Source organism: Erinaceus europaeus, chromosome 3 (assembly GCF_950295315.1).
Source record: "Erinaceus europaeus chromosome 3, mEriEur2.1, whole genome shotgun sequence".
Classification (NCBI taxonomy): Eukaryota; Metazoa; Chordata; class Mammalia; order Eulipotyphla; family Erinaceidae; genus Erinaceus; species Erinaceus europaeus.
The window spans coordinates 25,771,772-25,790,529 of NC_080164.1; the positions used below are offsets into that span (position 1 = coordinate 25,771,772).

Consider the following 18,758-nt stretch of genomic DNA (forward strand, 5'->3'; position numbering starts at 1 on the left):
CCCGGGCTCCGGAGCCCCCGTCCCCCACCAGCCGCGTCCCCACCGCAGGAGCCTTTACCTCGACCTTTCCAAGCCCTTAATTACTCCACCAGCAGCCTGGCCCGGCCTGAGGCGTCTGCAGCTGCCCTGGCCTCCATTACATAAGCCCTTTCCCCACGTCCGTGCCAGTCGGGATGGGGGGGTGGGGGGTGGGGTGGAGGGGTGGTCCTCCGGCCCTCCCGCTCGGCCGAGCTGCCAGGGCCCTCTGCGTCCCCCTGCCCGGGAGCCCCAGTGCGGGCTGCATGTGGTGGTGCGTGAGGGGGATCCCCACGCCAGCCTGGCCCTCGGGGTGCCCCTGCAGTCGTGCGCCCCCGTGCGCCGCGCCCGGAGCCGGGGAGGTGCCACGCGGGGCGCGGGCGCGGGGCTGCGGAGGCGGTGGGGCGCGGGGAGGAGCCGCGGGAGGGGGGAGGGGGAGAGGGGGCGGGGCGGGCGGAGCGGCGGGGGAGGGGTGGGGGGCGGGCGCCCGGCGGCCGGCGGCGGGCTGAGGGGGCGGGCCGGCTTGCCGAGGGGTGGGGGCCCAGCCAATGAGCGGCGGCGGGCGCGGGCCGGGGGGGCCGGGAGGCGGCGGCGGCGGGCCGGGAGGGCGCGGCGCGGCGGCCGAGCTCCTGCCATAAACAAGCGCCCGGAGCAGCCGCGCCGGAGTGGGGCGAGCGGGCGCGCCGAGCCAACAAGCAAGCGATTGAGCGAGCGACCGGGTGGCCTGACGGACGGACGTCGGCAGCGGGCTTCACCGCGCCCATCCCGCGAGGGTGCAAGGCCGGACGCGCCGCCAGAAGTTTAGGGGGACTGCGAGCCGCCAGGAGGAAACTTTTTTTTGTGTGTGGCCTTTTTCCCCTCCCTCCCGGCCGGAGGAGGAGACGCCGCGGGGACTAGGGGAGCCCCTGGCGGCGCGGCCGATCGGGGCTCTGGTCGGCGCGGCCCGCGGGGAGGCGGGGGCCTCGTCCCGCCAGGGGAGACGCGCCCCGGGGGCCCCGAGAGGGCGGCGACCCCGCGCAGGGGAGGGCGCCCGGGCGGGCGGGAGGCAGCGGCGGCGGCGGCGCAGGAGGATGTCCTTGGGGGCGGGGGGCAGGGGGCTGGCCGGCTGCGGGCACCTCCTGGTCTCGCTGCTGGGGCTGCTGCTGCTGCTGGCGCGCTCGGGCACCCGCGCGCTAGTGTGCCTGCCGTGCGACGAGTCCAAGTGCGAGGAGCCGCGGAGCTGCCCCGGGAGCATCGTGCAGGGCGTGTGCGGCTGCTGCTACATGTGTGCCCGCCAGCGCAACGAGAGCTGCGGCGGCGCCTATGGGCTGCACGGCGCCTGCGACCGCGGGCTGCGCTGTGTCATCCGGCCCCCGCTGCACGGCGACTCCATCACCGAGTACGAAGTGGGCGTCTGCGAAGGTATGCCCCCCTCCCCCGACTCGTGCGCCCCTCACAACCCCCCAGGCGCCCCAACAAAGTTTGGCCGCCACTTTCCCGGGTAGAGAAAGGGGGGACTGGCGGGAACAGGGGCGCCCCCATTCCCGCTCGCGGCACCCTCTCCACCAATCAACCCCCGCCCCCCACTTCCCTAGCTTGGCCAGTGGCCGGCGAGGCTGGGTAGGGTGGGTGGGGGCGCCCCCAGCTGCGGGCGGGCACGCACACATGGGGCTGGCGGGGGAGGGGGGACACCTGAGGCTGCTGCCCGGAGCAGGGGCGCGGCGGCGCGGAGGGGGGCACTGCGGAGGCGCCGAGTCGTGCGCCCCCGGGAGCTAGGATCCCGCCCAGCCCTGGCGCAGTGTGTACCGGGCGGGCGCTGCGCTCCGGGCCTCCTCGCGCCCCGCCTCCTCCTTCCTCCTGCACCCTGAAACCCACTGCGGCCCCGAAGTCTGTCAGCCCTGGGAAGTGGCTGCCACTGGTTACTCATTGATCTGTGGCTGGACAGCCGTCAAAGGTCCCCTCCCGTGAGTTGGGGCAGACTGGGATGTGGGGGGGACTGCTGCCTGGGAATGAAAAGTTGGGTTTGACCCTCTGGGCCCATTTCCCCCTACCCCCAAAACCCAAGACTCGCGAGCTTGCTGTGGGTGGGGGTGCTTGGGTTTCTGTCGGTTTGACAGCGCGGGGGGGCTTGTTCTGTGAATCCTGGGGGTGCCTCTGTATCCAAACTGGTGTGTGTGCGGGGGAGGGGGGCGGCAGTGAGGGGGTGGAGGCTCTGGACTGAGAGACTCAGCTTGGACCCGGGGAGTCTGGCTTGGTTTGGGTAATAGGCAGCTCTCCATGAATACCGGCTAGGGAAAAAAAGGGGAAGGGAGGGGGCTAGTTTGGGGGGTGCTGATGATGAGCTTGGGTATCCTGGGGATGAGCAGCTGGCAGCTGCTCAGCCAGGCACAGATGCCCTCTGCCGGCTTCCTCTCTTATCCCTGCCAGCGTTTAGGAGTCCAGGCAGGGGCTCCCCAAAGACAGGCTGGAGAAAAGGGAATGCCACCATGATTGTAAGATGTAGAGAAGGTCCGTGATCCATCCATACACACGCACACGCACACGCACACGCAGGTTTCTCAGGGTTTAGACAGTTCTGTCAATTCTGGGACACCTTTCTAATTTGGAAGCTCCATGAGCAGGAATGAGTCCCAAGAGGAGATCGCTTCTAAAGGGGAAGGACTTGAACCCCCCTGCACTCTTAGGATGTGAGGTTAAAAGACTTGATCTGTTCTGTATGCTAGAGCCAAGGTCTTGTTTTACGCTGTGGTTTTGTTAGCAGCAGTGACCACAAGACAAACTTCTATGGTCCTGACTTTGGGATTCCTCAGTGCTGGGGGGGTGGGGGGGCCGAGAGGGGGGGTTAGGATTAAGGAGGCAGCCAGCCCCCTGCCACTTGGAGTGGTCCTGAGGCCAGCCACCTGGAATTCTGTGGAAGTGACAAGCCAGTGGCAAAGATTCTGGTCTGGCCCCCTGCTCTACTTCTTCCTGATGGACTGACTCCTGGGGCAAGGAAGTGTGGGGTTTAGGAACACAGTAATCAAGTGTTTTGGCAACAACCTCCCCTTCCCCCATGTCACACCTTGGAGTTCTGGCAGTCTGGGGGCGCTTTCTCATTGCTCTGATGTGAGGCCATCTCTCCCCACTTCCTTCTGCTCACACCCCCTCACACTTGCTATATCAGCTTTGAAAAAGCCTGCCTGACTCTGAAACAGTCTGTTGCTCTGGTTATAGCATTTCCATCTCCCTGTGTTCCCTCGTGAGGCTTTGTCGCTTAACCAGCTTGGTTTGCAGCTCCCCAAATCATGTGCTGGGGTGAGGGTGGGGGTTGTCTTTCTCATTGAACTTTTCCCAGAAATCTCAAAGCAGCAACCAGGTTGCACCCTGACTCCATGACCCCCCCCCACCCTCTGTCCTGTCCCTGTCCCCCTTTCCCAGGAGAGAAGGACTCACTGCACGGCTAATGTCACAGTTGGGATTTAAGTACTTATTTCTATCCCTGTGTCTCACATTTCAAGCATTTCCTCTTTACAGCAAGACTGATGGAAAACAGAGAGCCAGAGTGTCACCTTTCCCTTCCCTTTCAGAAACTGGGGAGTCTTCTCCCAGTGTCAGGGTGTCAGTGGCTGCCTCAGAAGGGCCTGACTTCCTCTTTGTCTTTCTGGAGTTCCCCCGGAGAAATTTCTCAATGGTCAGGGTTCCCTTCACTTTGCATTTTTATCCCCCAATTCTTAGAGCCTGAGGAACACACAGATGGGAGTTGCTCTGTTTTATTCATGCCAGAGTCTCTTTTGCTGCAATTTTTGCACTGAAATGACCCCTACTGGTTGTAGCTGTTCATGAAAAGGCTTTGGGAAGCTTCTTATGGAATTGGCTGTACCAAGAAGGCAGATTGGACGGTGTGGACATACTGTCAGGACTGGTTTACCTGCTGCCTGTGATATTTCAGTTCCAGCCACATGACTGCTTACCAGCCTGCACTCGTTCTGTTTGTGGTTTCCCTGCATCCCTCCCCATCCTGGTATTGTGTATGTTGGGGGTGTGGAGGAGGTCTCGGCAATAACTAAACAAAGTTTATAAAGCGATTTAGAGAAATTCTAGGGGGTGGTAGTGAGGGACTCACTTGGGACTCACTTCCTTTGCTTCTGGTCCTCTGTAGACTCTCAGAAATGTGCTCTGAGTACTTGGGTAAGCAGTTCTCTGCATAGAGAGCACACAGCAGGGCAAAGATTTCCTCTGTGTTGAAACGAGGTAAAAATCATGCCATGTGAAGCTGGCATTATTTGTGTGGTTATCAGTAAACTGATTGAACTATTCCTTTAATTTCTATATTTATTATTACTGGTTTGGTGGCCTGTGGTGCAGCAGTAGAGACTTGCAAGTCTTGAGTTTGATTCCTGGCACTACACATTCCAGAGTCATGCTCTGGTTCTCTCTTTTTATAAATGAGCACATCTTTAAAAGAAAAAAGAAATTCTAGCATAGAGCCTGTCCCCTGGAGTCTTTGCTGTTTTTCTGGCCACACTCTGGGAAGGCAGCAGACCTGTCCATGCAAAGTCTGCTGGGCAACCTCTTACACCCCACAGCATCCAGCTGCAGCTGACCTGTTTCTGGCCAGGTCACCCCCCAACCCCCCAGGCCAGCCAGCTTGAAACCAGGGGAACAAGCTAGGCCTCTGAATTCTGAGGAAGAAGACAGAACAGGAAACCTCTTCAGGAGATCAAGTTCAAGAGTTTGGGGGAGGGGAAAAATGAACAAAAGTAGGATTAATGTAGGAGAAACAATCTGATTGGGTGGGGAAGATGGTGTTTCAGGACTTGGGAGGACAAGAAACTCCTTCCCTTTCTCTGTGGAAGCACCCAAGAGAGCAGGGACCCAGAGATGGCCAAGGATGCTTGAGTCTCACAGTGACCTGGATCCAGATGGATTTGGCTGAGTTGGCTTTGCTCTGTGCTAGGTTGTGCTCTGTGCTAGGTCATCGCCATCCCTTTCTCCTGGAAAGATCTCAAGGGAACATGACTTTTCAGTGATATGTCCCTACTGCCATCTCAAAAGGGGACCTCTTCCAAAACAGGGACCTGTTTTCACTTCCTCCCCAGGCATTTCTGCTCCCCACCCCGTGTTTCAGCCAGAAGGAAACCTAAGGTGAACCGGTCCTTACAGCTAAGCATAGGTTGTTCCTGTTAGAAGACTATACCTTCTTTTGTCCTTGGAAGCCAGGGGGCAGAAGTTGGCTCCTGGGAAGTACTATGTTTGGTTCTGGGAGGTCAGAAGATGCTTCTCCATCATTTAATCACATAAGGCCACATTCCTCCTTGCTCTGTGATATGGGCCTTGGTGGGAAGAGTTCCTAGACTTTGATTTTGAATAATTAAATAGAGTAGGGGAGGTGAGGCTCTAGGAACAGTCCTATGTTGACAGCTTGAAAAACGCAGCCTGGCTTTGCAGCACTGGGCTTCCATTTTTCTCCTCAGAAGTCTGCAGGCCTCAGGAGTGAGTTCTTGGAAAAAAAAGGGGGGGGCAGTGGGCAAGCAGAGGGCCTATAAAATCCCGTTAGCCAGGCTTGGGAAGAGAAACCAATGTAAGTAAACAAGGAAATAATTAGTTCCTCCTCAAAGTAAATATTGACAAAGAATGGTCAGGACTATTTACTGCCTCAAAAAGCCATGATGGGACCTCAGGGCCTTCACTCTGTCAGGGGTGCAGAGCCCTGGCTGGTGTATCAAGTCTGATCACATACGCCACCTTTCACATGTACCCAAAGGTGACCAGCGAAATCTCCAAGCTGTGTGTCAGATGAGCATCTGGAGAAGCTGAAGAAGCCTTTGCCTGGGGGCGGGTGGCACAGTGAGCTGTTAAGATGGACTCAGTGGATCACCATGGGCTCATGTGTTCTGAGTGACCCCGTTAGGTAATGATGGACAAGTGGACAGCTTGGGAACTTGGGACAGGCTTTTATGAAGTCTGGCAAGATCACAGAACAGATGACCCAAGAAAGATCTGGAGTGGAGGGAGGACTAAAGAATGATGAATGGGAGAAGAGAAAAAATATTGAACTGATCTCAGGGCAGCTATGTCATCCTTTGAAGAACCATCCAAAACACATTCCAGACATTAATTGTGAAATTCCTGAAAAATGTGGGTGTGTTGTTGAACCTCTGTCCTGGCTGTGGCTCCAGCTCAAGGGGACAGTGTAGCTTCTGCATGGAAATACTGTCCCGTCTGAGGGGTGACTTGAGCCGAAGGACAATGGATTTGGCAAAAGCCGGCTCCTGAAAAAGTTTTCCTCTGGTTCCATCAGGAATTTGGAGACATCCCAGCAGAGCATAATTAATTATTTGAGGAAGAAACAGCAGACAGGCCAAGCATGCCTGAAAAACAAACCAGAAGCCTACCTATTCAGAGCTGGAGTTCTCCAGAGCTGCATTAGCAAAGATCTGACTTTGTCTTTGCAGAGAAAAGCCATCCATCACCCATCGATCTTCTCTGGACAAGGTCTTCTGCTAGGGCAGGGGGTCTCTGAAAACTTGGGGACCTCTCCCACGTGTTCTCTGCCCTCTGGGTTCTTATTCAGCCGGCTCCGGAGTACGACAGCAGACCTGTCAGAATTTTACAGGAATGATGTCAGTTCAAGCCAAGTAGGGGTGATTATGTGAGTCTGTACATGATTTAGAGGTGAAGTAGGTGATTCAGATGGGTTCTAGAAACTGGGGGATCTGACATGATCTTTCAGGATTAGGGACAAAGGCACAAAGGAGAACTTAAATTTGAACTCAGAAGTGGGTGTGTTCAGGAGCTCTGCTTTTTTCTTTTTTCTTTTTCTTTTTTTTTCTTTTTTTTTTTTTTTCCTTTTGGCCTGGGAACCCATTCTCAGCGCCTGTGCAGAACAGAGCAGACCATTTCCCAAACCCTGGGAACGAGGCTTCATTCTTAACGCCTTACTCGCCTTGGTTCAGAATGGCATGTTTCCTTGTGAGAGGGATTTTTCTCTTTGTTCCAGCTTGTTCCACTGGGCAGAGGCTTACAGGCAGGGAGTTGAGAAGGGGCCCCGTTTCCTACCCATTCTCCCCTTCCCCCCACTTTCTGCTGCTTGCCCTGGCCAGTTAGCCTGGTCAAATCACAGAGAACCGTGTGCTCTGGCAAAGTTTTTTGGATGGAGGAGTGGCTGAACAAATACACCCACATTGAAGAATGCCCACAAGGTACACTCAGCTACGTGCAGGTTGGGGGCCCACATGAACTAACACTTCCAGTCCAGTTTTTCTGCTGTACATGACAACATGAACAGACCCCTGTTCTTTGTCTCCTTCCCCCAACCCCAGTTCATTCCCCGTGCAAATGCGGTGCCCAGTGTGTGTGCAGCTTCTGCCTAGGCCAGTTTCTCCTGTGTGTGCCCCTTTAGTAACAAGGTGGCAGTAAGGACTAACAGCTAAGCTGCTCACCTTCGCAGGGAAAATAACTCAGCCAAGACTCCTGCTCTGTCTCTGGGGAACCCGCATCTACCTTTATACTTGACTGACCCCAGGGAGGTGTTTGGGCTCTTGGAGCAGTGCTTTCCAGCCCCAGAGATGCACTTAGTAAAGAAACTTCTTGAAGGGCTGGGAGGTAGCTCAGTGATAGAGCACAGGACTTGTATGGCTGAAGTCCCAGAGGTCCCAGGTTCAATCCCCAGTACCGCCATGTGCCACTGCTGAGCAGTGCTCTGGCGTCTGTGTGTCTTCTCTCCCCCTCTCTCTCATTTACTGTCTCTCATAAAAATCATTAAAAACGGTTATGGAAAAAAGGAAGCTTATTGAAGGACCCCTGAAGTTGCTACCTTTCCTTTTGCTGCTCATTTGTTATTCTCTGTCACAGAAATTCCTGAGGTCGAGGGAGATGACATAGCAGTTTATGATGTAGATTTGCATGCCTGAGGTCCCAGAGGTCCCAAGTTCAATCCTTGGTGCTGCCAAAAGCCAGAACTGAGCAGTGCTCTGGTAAGAACAACCAAAAACAAAAAAAAAAACAAAAAAAAAAGAAAGAAATTATTCCTATAGTATTTGTATCCCTGGGATTGGAAATAAAGAGGGAGGAACCTGACACTGGCGGAAGCAGCAGAAGTGGTGAGTTTAACCTGGGCTAATGTTTCATAGGGGAGAGAGGACTGAACTGGCTCTCATATAACAAGTGCTTTCCTGTCCATTCTATTCTGGGAGGAGATTGTTTTCCTCATGCTGGTGTCCTCACTCAGGTGGGACTCTGAGATTCGGCCCAATGTGGTGGAAGGAGGCAGCTGGTGCCACAGTGGGTCCAAACAGGGTTGACCCAGAGTCAGGTAGCTAACCAGCCCTTTCTGCTGTGCTCCCCCTTTACTGCCGCCCCCCCCCCCATCTCCTCCCTCTCCCCCACCATCCACAGCTATCCATCCAGCATCTGCTCTGGGCCTGGTGTTCTAGTCAGCAGTCCTACCAGTGAACTTCCAGCCTCAATTTTCCCTTTCTGTCTAGGGCGTGCCTGCTTCTGAAATCTTAGTGCAGAGACCTGGACATTGCATTAAGCCTGTAGGGAGGGGCACTTGAAGGAAGGAGTAAAAGGTTCGGTCATGGGCAGCATGTAGAGAGTGCATGAGCAGGACCTGGTAAGTGGCAGCTGCTAGAAGGATGATTGATTTCCAGCCCAGGCAGATGAGTGTGGGACCCCTGCTTTGGGTGAGTGGCAGGTGTCTCAGTATGCACAGTTCCCTGTGGCCACCCAGTTCCTCCCTCACAGCCAAGGGCTGTGAAGCTGCTAGCAGCCCCCAGACAAGAGGGCAGAGGGCATGCGGGGAGGCAGGGCTCCTTCATCCCTCCGTGAGGGACCTACCAGCTCCAGCACAAGGAACCAGGGTTGGAGACTGGGCAGCTCTAGGTCCAAACCTCAGCTCAGGGATTCCTTTTCCTTGTTTTTTAACTAAAGGATTAATTTGCAGTTTGGGGGAGCTTCAGTTTCCTCATCTGTAAAAATCACTTATTCCTGGGAGTTGGGCACAGGTGGCGCAAAGTGCAAGGACTGGCAGAAGGATTCCGGTTCGAGCCCCTGGCTCCCCACATGCAGGGGAGTCGCTTCACAAGCGGTGAAGCAGGCCTGCAGGTGTCTATCTTTCTCTCCCCCTCTTTTCCCCTCTTCTCGACATTTCTCTCTGTCCTATCCAACAACGACTACAACAATAAAATAACAAGGACAACAAAAGAGGATAAATAACTATTTTTTAAAAATCACATATTCCTATTAGTGCTTTTGTGTAAAAGAAGCATTACGGTGTGAGATCTGAAAAATATATATTCTTCAACCATTTATGTATGTATGATTATGTAGTGGTGTGCACTGTATAGACAGGGGACTGGCGGGGAAATAGTGTGGCGTGTTTGCAAAAAACTTACATGCTCAGAACTCCCAGGTCCCACGTTCAATCCCAGGAACCACCACAAACTAGAGCTGAATACTGCTCTGGTTGGGGGGGGGAATTAGGGACTGGACAAAATCTGTGTCTAAATCTCAGCTCTGTTATCATTTTTAAAACTGTACAAACCAGTTTGCTTGGTTGTTTTTGGGATTCAGTTTTTGTGCCTGGGTAACTGGACTGTATGTGGCTTGTAGAGAGTGTTATGCTGGAAAGTGGAGAAGGTAACTACAGATAAAAATTCCACAGTGTGTGTGTGTGTGTGTGTGTGTGTGTGTGTGTGTGTGTGTGTGTGCGCGCGCGCGCGCGCGCGCGCGCGCGCGCACATGAGGCATATCTATAATGAGTGGTGCTGGTGCCATACAGACTGAGGAAAGATAATCTGATTTCTGTGCTGTTTGCCATTCTTCCTCATACCGCTCTTTGTTAGCTTTCTCCACTTGCAGGTTTTTGCAAAGTCTGCTTTATGATGAGGTACCTCCTCCATGGTGACCTCCTTGTCTCCACTAGGGAGCCGGGGGTGGTGGTGGTCTCCGTAGTGTGACAGACAGGAAAGGGCAAGTACTGGGAACTAAGGTCTGAGGCCTGTGCATTGATTTGAACCCTTTGGCTTGGCGTTCCCACCATGTGCACTTTCAGCAGAACAGAAAGAGAAATCGGCTTGGGCTTCTGGTTTGAGTCCTTATTTCCGAAGAGGGATGCCTACAATATATGTTTTTCAAAGCAGATGCATCATAATCTAGCTGATGTCTGGTTTCTTGACAGTAAAGTGGATTTCCTTTTATTGTTACAAGTTGCTGGGATTTCCCTGTGGAGAGCGGGAGCCCTTTGGAGTTGCATCAGACTGTGCACTGGACTCATGGAGGAAACCAGGTGGGGGTGGGCTGGGGAAGGAGCAGGAAGGTGTGTGTGGTTCCCAGGATTCCCCTGGTCTGAGGGGCCTCACTGACTTTTCTGTGGCCAAGACTGTAGCCGTTCCTCTGATTGATTCTGACTCCAGTGGAAAGCTCTCAGAAAGGGAGCTCTTAATGAAAATACTTTAAAAAAAAAAAAAAAAAACTTTTAAAAAATATTCCCTTTTGTTGCCCTTGTCTTATTGTCATAGTTATTAATGTCGTCATTGTTGGATAGGCCAGAGAAATGGAAAGAGGAGAGGAAAACAGATGGGGGGAGAAAGACAGACTCCTGCAGACCTGCTTCACCGCTTGTGAAGTGACTCCTCTGCAGGTGGGGAGTCGGGAGCTCGAACCGGGATCCTTCTGCTGTCCTTGCGCTTTGCACCACCTGCACTTAACCCGCTGCGCTACCACCCGACTCCCAATGTACTTCTTTTTAAAAAAGTTTTATTTGATAGGACAGAGACATTGAGAAGGGAAGGAGAGAGGTAGAGATAGATTGTGTATACACATGTGTACTCTGGAGAGAGAGCATAATGATTATGCAAAGAGATTCTAATTCCTGAGGCTTCAAAGTCCCAGGTTCAGTCCTTAGCACCATCATAAACCAGAGCTGAGTGGTGCTCTGGTAAAGAGAGAGAAAGAGAGAGAGAGAGGAGAAAGAGAGAAAATGTCTGCAACACTGCTTCACTGCTTGTGAAACTTCTCTGCAGGTGGAGACTGGTGGGTTTGAACCCAAGTCTTTTGCACTCAACCAGGTACAGCATCTCTTGTCTTCCCAAATACTGGCCTTCTTGCCTTTGTAGTTCTTAAGTTCTTCCACTTAAGGAAGACAGAATACTAGCTATTCTTCCTGCCTAGGCCAACTGCCACTCTTGCAGAATAAGTACCAGCTGAGAAATACACAAGGCAAATGTTCGATATTGGCTTTCACAGCACAAAGAGAAAGAACTTGATGAAGACAGAATCCTTGCCATCAATAGTCTGCAGCTCTTTTTTGCTCCCTTTCTTGACAAGCAAACCTTATCACCATACAGGAGAAATTGAACTTTTTCCCAGAAACTCTGTTAGTCCCTATCACTGTAATATGCTTCTATCTTTCATCAGAAGTGTTGGTGTTCAAACTTGGAACCTACCATAGAGATGAGTGAGGGAAAAAAAATAAAACCCTTCCAAAATGTCAGGGTTTCATGTAAGTATATGTTGGTCAGATCCCCAAATTACACCCTAATTTGAGATATCCTGGCCACATTTTGTCTTATGAACAGCTAAGCTGGAAAATCAAGTGTTAATTATATTTTTAAAGATGTTGTCATTGTACATTTCAAGTTCCTGAACTGAGACTCTCAAGAGGTTTCCTCTTTGCAAGTTGTAGCTGCTAAGACCTTAGCTTTCCAGCTGCTCTGCTGTGACAAGGTTAAAAAGAGTGGGGGGTGGGATGGGAGAGAGAGAGAGGGAGAAGGATATAGACTGTAACTGGAAACCGGGCCTGTCGTAGTTAGCATTTCGAAACAAAAACCATAAACAAACAACTTAGATTCAAAACAGAAAGGAATTTCTGGCAGGGCCAAATGAAACCTGAACCAGAGGTAACTGCATTTAGCTCCTGATCCAAAAGCCACAAGCAAAGAAAGGTTCACAGCTGTGATGCAACAAAAGGTGTCTCAACTGTGGTGAGTTCAAAGCCTGTAACACCTGCCAGGAAGCTTGCCCCAGTCCAGACTTTCAGAGTTAAGAACTAACTGGCCCTCTTTGCCGCCCCCCCCCATAATCTCAGGGGGAGCCTACCCCCTCAGAGCTCTTGTGTTTAACCCACCTAGTCAACTACGGACCTTGAAAACTTTCTATCTGGTCTCTTCCCTTTGCCAAGGTAGGGGTGTTTGCTTCCTGAGGGGACCAAGGGTCTAGGTGGCAGCTGGCTCTGTCTCTGAAAGCTCAGGTGAAAGGGCTTTGTGATGGTTTGGGGACAAGGCATATGGCATGCTTTCTAGAACACCCCCACACACACTCCCACTACCCTGGAGTTCTTAGAAAACATCAGCCACGTCATAGGAAAATCCACAAGCACTGTAGCACAGATAGAGCAGAAAACACGGAATCATTTATGACCTTACTGCAGGAGGCATGTAGGGCGACTGAGGAAGGCAACTCCATCCAGATTCACAGTCCATGACAACTGCAGGAGAAAGGGCCATGGCTTCTGACTGTCCCTGTGGGAACCTATTGAGTGACTTAACTCATACCTCCTCTGTACCCCCTGCCCTCACTTGGTTTCACTAGTCTCACTTGTCAGAAGGGAGTTGAGTGGTAGTGCCACCTGGCTGGAGCAGGTGACATGTACAGGTCCCTCAGGTCCTGGGGACACTGATGACCTGGGGCCAGGCAGGAGGGGACAGTCCTGTCGAGGAGGAGACTCCGCCAAGGGCTGTAGGCAGAAGGGCTTGGAGGGAAATATACCAAGTGCTCCCCTGGTCGTGTTTCATGCGGGACATGAGGGTGGTTATCTCAGCGCGGTGAGGATTCTGAAATGTCATGATACTCCCAGGCAGGGTCCGATCCCAGGTGGAATTTATGCACCTCTCTTGTGTGTGACTCCTGCCAGCCGGCTGTCCTGGGTCTTTCTCCCTTTCTCTTACTTGCTTCATTAATTCCCAGGTCTGGGCCAGGTAGGTGACCATTTGCAGCTGAAGGGAGAGCCACCCCCACCTCCAAGGCAGGCCCAAACCTGCCCAGATTCACATGCGCACTTCAGCCCCTGACACCAGGCAGAGTTGAGTAATTGCTGTTCTTCCGAATACTGCAGGCTGAGGCCAAATTCTCTGCATTCCTGTACCTTTGCTGCTGTTTCCACTTGCCAGGGAGTTTCCTTAAGGAGCAGGCTGGATTTAAAGAAACAGAACAGGGATGGTGCAGGAAGGGAGGGCCCCTGGGCTGAGTTGGGGAGATGTTGTTTTCGCGGGGCTGGCTTCACGGGCAGGTAACAGACGACCAGGGACTCAAAGCACAGCTGGAGACTCCAATCTGCCCCCTACATTCCCACCTTCCTGTGTGATCCTGGGCAGGGGAACCAAGTATCCCTGGGCCTGTGCGTGAGGCTGCCAAGCTGCATTGCCTGTAGTTCAAGTGCAGACCAGCCTGGTCGGTCGTCTAGGGGAAGATTGTCTCTCTTGGGGCGTCGGAAGCTTACCTGCTTCCTTCGGACCTTGCCCTGTGGCCCTGGCTTGGGTGTCTTTAAGGGTCAGGCCACAGGACACGCCCCCTCATTCAGTCTGCTGCAGACACCAGCCACCCTCTCGCCTTACCTTGCCTTATGGACGTCACCTTTCTGCCAAGAGGGGCTTTGTGGGATGAAGTCTGAGTGAATTCCAGCCCCACATCGGACACCGATTCCTTAATAAGTCTGCTGACCGTGACAGGAAAAGACTCAGCAGCTAATTAGTAGGAACATCTCTTTTGGGAGTCTCATTTTCAAGGCAGTGATCAGAGAACCATAAGCCTCAGCCTAAGGGACTGCTTTACCTTGTGTGTGTGTGTGTGTCTACAAAAAGCTTTGGATTTTTTTTTCCTCTCCCAAAGTGTTTTTTTTTTTTAATTTTTTATTTTTTCCTTTCGTTGCCCTTGTTTTTTATTGTAGTTCTTATTGTTGTCGATGTCATTGTCGTTGTTAGATAGGACAAAGAGAAATGGAGAGAGGAAGGGAAGACAGAGGGGAAGAGAGAGACACCTGCAGACCTGCTTCACCACCTGTGAAATGACTCCCCTGCAGGTGGGGAGCCGGGGGCCCAAAGTGTGTTTTGGGTGGCTACAATCTGTGAGTCTGCTGTGTTTACTAAGTAGGTAGACATCTTAGCAAGGAAAACTTGGGGTGCAAGACCACACAGATACTCTAGCCTCTTCTTCTGAAAGAAATAAAATAAATGTCCCCAAAAATAAAAGAAAAAAGACACGTACTTTTCTCCTGCCTTACAAATAAGTGGCATTTTTAGAGTTTATAATAAGCTGTTCTCCTGGTTAGGCTCTTCCCCCACCTCCCCCCCATGCCCATAGATGCTCTGCTTTTTCTTTATTTTTTCTTTTTCTTTTCTGGAGTTTCATTCCTCTGGATGGACTTTGAAAGATAAAAACAGAGAGAAAGAAACCATAGCACCCACCAAAGCTTCCTTCAGTGCTGTGGGGCGGGGGCCGGTATCCAACCTGGGTTGCATGTGCAAGGCATTGCCCTATCCACTCAAGCCTTCCTCTTGACAAAGATGCTGTCAAAGGTTTCATCCTGCTCCGGATCCCATCCCCTCTTCCAGGCTAGATTTCTGGATAGCTAATCGTGGTGGCATCTGAAATAGCTATTGAGGGGAGACTGGTGTTCACTGACTTGACTGGAGGTTTTTCCTAAATAGGCTCTGCTCCACTTTCAGGTGTCCTCAATGGGTCTTTCTGTGCTGTGCTTCTGCAGAGATGGTGTGTATCTGCTCAAGAACAGTTGAAGCTCTGGGGGACGGTCATGGGGGGGCTGCTTCTGTCTTGGAGGCATCAGGCAACTGGATGTGCTCAAGGCCCATCTGGTCCCTTTCCCCACCCATCACCCTCCTTGTGCTGGGGTGCATGACCTCCTCCCCTGGCAACATCACACCCCCACCCCTCACCCCTCACCCACCCTGCCAGAATCCAGTACAGGCTGCTCACAGAGCCCTGCAAGCCAGCAAAAGGCATGCTTTCAAGATGGCCCTCATTCTCCTCAGAAAGCAAGCTGTGATCAACCCTTAGTTACAGATGCCCTTGGGGCCGCACAAGGATCCAGGATCAAGCCCCTAGTCCCCACCTGCATGGGAGAAGCTTCACTAGTGGTAAAGCACTGCTGCAGGTCTCTCTGTCTCTCTCTTTCTCTCTTTCTCTTCCCCTTCTCAATTTCTGGCTGTCTCGACCCAATAAATAAATAAAGATTAAAAAAAAAAAGATGCACTTGGGGCGAGTGGTAGTGCATCTGGTTGAGTGCACATGTTACAGTGTGCAAGAACCTGGGTTTGAGCCCCCGGTTCATACCTGCAGGAGGAAAGCTTTGTGAGTGGTGAAGCAGTGTGGCAGGTGTCTCTCTCCCTACACCCCCTTTTCTTTCAGTTTCTAGCTGTCTCTGTCAAATAAAGATAATAAAAAAGATTCACTGTGCCTAGAGAGAGAGAGAGAGAGAGTTTGTTTTCTCAGTTACTGGGGGTGTGTGTACACACATACACATACCCCTTTGGCTTCTGTTTGGATATGCAAAAACAACTTGCATGCTTGAAGCAAAGGCAGTGTTGTATCCAGGGTGTAGATCAGCAAGCTGAAAATAAAGATCTTCTTAAATAAAGATCTTGCATGGCTTATGGCATTTGAAAGAGAGAAACAATTCTAATTAAAGCGCTTTGGCTTTCCAGCTGCCAAATTAATTGGGATAACTGTTTGTGGACAAGTGGAAAATGACTTAATCTCAGTGACTGGGACCCAGCTGTCCTGATCCTTCAGGTCCTGTGGGATGATTGGTAGCTGTTTATTACGAAGCATCGTTTTTTGACCTTAGCCTAGGAGTTTCAGATGGAAGGAAAGATGGGCACTGGGGGTGAAGTAGACCAGAGGGCTTTTCTTTTGCAGGGAGGAGTTTAGAAAGAGATGAGATGAAATTATTTCCAAAGACTGGGAAAAAGTGAGTCCTTCAAGGCCAAGTTTATTGACCATTCAGGAAGTTACCTTCTGTGCTTTGGAAAGAGAAAGGAAAAAAGGCTGCCAACAGAGGGCTGGAAACCTTGAGGGAGATAAAGTATTTACATGCCTTAATAACATAAAACATGTCCAAGAGAAATACATAATTACAGCTTCATTTGGCGCTGAAAATAGTCAGTGCATTATATTTTTTAAACTGTGTGTGAATGTGGAAGCTTATGCCCCTGAGTCAGAAATGCTTGGATGATACTGTTTCTTGAGCAAATGGAAAAAAAAAGTAGGAGGGATTAAGGACTCCAGAGAGAGAGAGAGAGAGAGCAAACAGAAAGGATGACTAAGGAAGGAACTGTGGGCTCTTAGTTCTTCTTTTAGAGAGATGTATTTCATATGCATAATTACTCTAACTTGACTTTGTGTGAGCATAATCTCAGTACAATGAGCATTTAAAACTGCCCAAGGAACCTCATTTGCATATTATTTCCAAGGAGCCCGCAGGTTAAGGGAGAATTAGTCTCTTCAATTCAGACACTGTCTCAGCTCCCTAACCTTTTCGGCTTTCTGACCTTACTTCAGGTTGATCCCCCACCAAGTCCCTTCTGGTACTGAGAAAGGTAGAGGGGCACAGTCTGCCTAGTGCTGCATCAGGCAGAGATCTGGGGGACCTAGCCCAAGAAAAGGAGCATGGTGTCAGCTGTCTTTCCCACCTCTGTGGACCTTCCTGCTACCCTGGCCAGCAAAGTGGACCCCATTCCCTGACCCCAGGGCCCATAAACAGCCCTTTCTCCTTGCCGCTGCCACCTCCTCCTCACGCTTCCCACACTGTGTGAGAGTTCACATGGCTGTCTCCCAGCCTCCGTGGTCAGCTGCAGGGGTGCCAGGGTGGTGTGTTATTCCGGTGCTTTGGCACATAGGAGGCACTCAATGAACATTTGTTGACTGAATCTGGATTCAAGGTCATCCAAGATATTGTATAAAAAAAAGTTTCCATCTGCTCTATTTGGTTCCACTCATGGAAACCTGAACTCGGGTGCCACACCCCCAGAGCAGCCCTGTCATCACAGGAGGAAACCCTCAAAAGGTCCAGTATACCACCTCCAGCCTCCAGCCTCAGTAACATGCTTAGCATTTCTTTCACTTTGCCACCATGAGTTCGTTTAAGCTGTGTTTGTTTTGGCAAATACTGCAAGGTATTTTATAATAATAATAGTAATATATATGTTGTTGTTGTTACTTGTGAGGACTTCTCTCCTGGCCATTTTGTCATCAAGGTGTCATCTTTCATTCCCCTAGCACTTCCTCAGCTCCTAGGAATTTTCCCTGTGGGTGGCTGGGTGATCAGCTCCTGGGAACCCATAAGGGCTAAGCAATTGTCAGTCACCTCTGAGGAGTGAGTGATGCATGATACAGACCTGTGTGGTGACTAAGCAGGATGGAGCTGTATTGGGGAATGATAACATGCCCCCCCATACACACAGTGCCTGATGAGGAAGTCCGTGTGGGCTCAGGAAATGTCCAGGTCCAATTTCTCTGGAGCAGGACATCCTGCACCAGTGGGGGTGGAGGGCTGGGGAAGGGTAGGAGTGTGTGACTCTGGAGGAGAAAAAAATGTGTCCGCAAGGGTTTGAACAGGAAGCTCAGAAGAGGAATGCAATACAAGGAATTTTCAGAGGCACAATCCCATCTGGATGGACTCCAAACCCTATGACTTCAGAGACCGAAGAATTCTGGATGACTCCTGACTGGGCTGCTCACCGACAGGGATTTTGTTTACTTTTTTCTAAAAGTCTTTAAGTGGCCCCACAGATGATGACAGTAAGGCCTCAGACACTCAAGGAGACAACAGCCAGCCCCAAGCTTGGGGTGATGCCTGGGGCACTGAGCTTTCCCACAGAGGTTTGAGCCAGACCTTGCACACAGCATCCCAGTTGCACGCTGGGGTTATCCTGGGTGTCAGCAAATTGGCTATCAACCAGGCTCTTTGGTCACTTGAATGACTGTGCCTAGGGAGAGGCCCCTTCCCCCTTAAGGATTTATTTATTAGTGAGAAAGATGATGAGGGGAGAGAAACAGCAAGCAGATCTGCCTTATGCAGTGGCCAGAATTGAACCCAGGACTTCTCTTGTGCAAGCCCAGTGTTTTATCCACTGTGCCACCTCTCAGGCCAGTAGAGAGACTCTTTTCCTGGGCCAGGTGGCCTTATGATTCTGAAATTCAGGGGCCTTTCTGTACTCTGTGTTGAAGATGTTCACCTGATGCCCAAAAGTGGTTGTCCAGAGTGGAAGTGTCACCATTAGTGGCTTTCTGGGATCCAGGATTTGAGCTTGGGCTGCACAAAGCACATTCTGTACCTGGTGAGCCATCTCTCTGACTCCTGAAAAAAAAAATTTTTTTTTTTTTGCACTAAGATTATCACTGGGGCTTGGTGCTGGCACTCTGAATCCACCACTCCTGGTAGCCATTTTTTCCTTTTCTATGTTATTAGATAGGACAGAGAGAAATTGAGAGTGAAGGGGGAGATAGGTAGAAAGAAATACCTGCAGACCTGCTTCACTGCTCATGAAACGTAGGTGGGGAGCAGGTGCTTAAACCCGGGTCCTTTGCTTGGTAATACTGTGCTCTCAGCCAGGTTTACCATTGCCCGGTACTCCTCCACCCCATTTTTTTTTTTTTTTTTTTTTTAGTAAGAGAAAACCAAAGTATCTAGCAGTCCCAGGTGTAGGGCTCTGACTGCTATCATCTGCCCTCCTATGAATGGCCAGGGCCACCTCCCCTTGACTGCC

General features: G+C 51.4%; 1 protein-coding gene across 1 annotated transcript in view; it reads left to right on the forward strand.

The window, feature by feature from the left end:
- The first annotated feature begins 749 nt into the window (after positions 1–749).
- The window catches only part of CRIM1 (cysteine rich transmembrane BMP regulator 1), a 179,642-nt gene continuing 161,633 nt past the window's right edge, over positions 750–18,758 (forward strand). Inside the window, exon 1 of the mRNA XM_007521003.3 lies at positions 750–1,416. Coding sequence (XP_007521065.1) covers positions 1,086–1,416 — 331 coding nt within the window. The 5' untranslated portion in view covers positions 750–1,085. The remainder of the gene's footprint in view (positions 1,417–18,758) is intronic.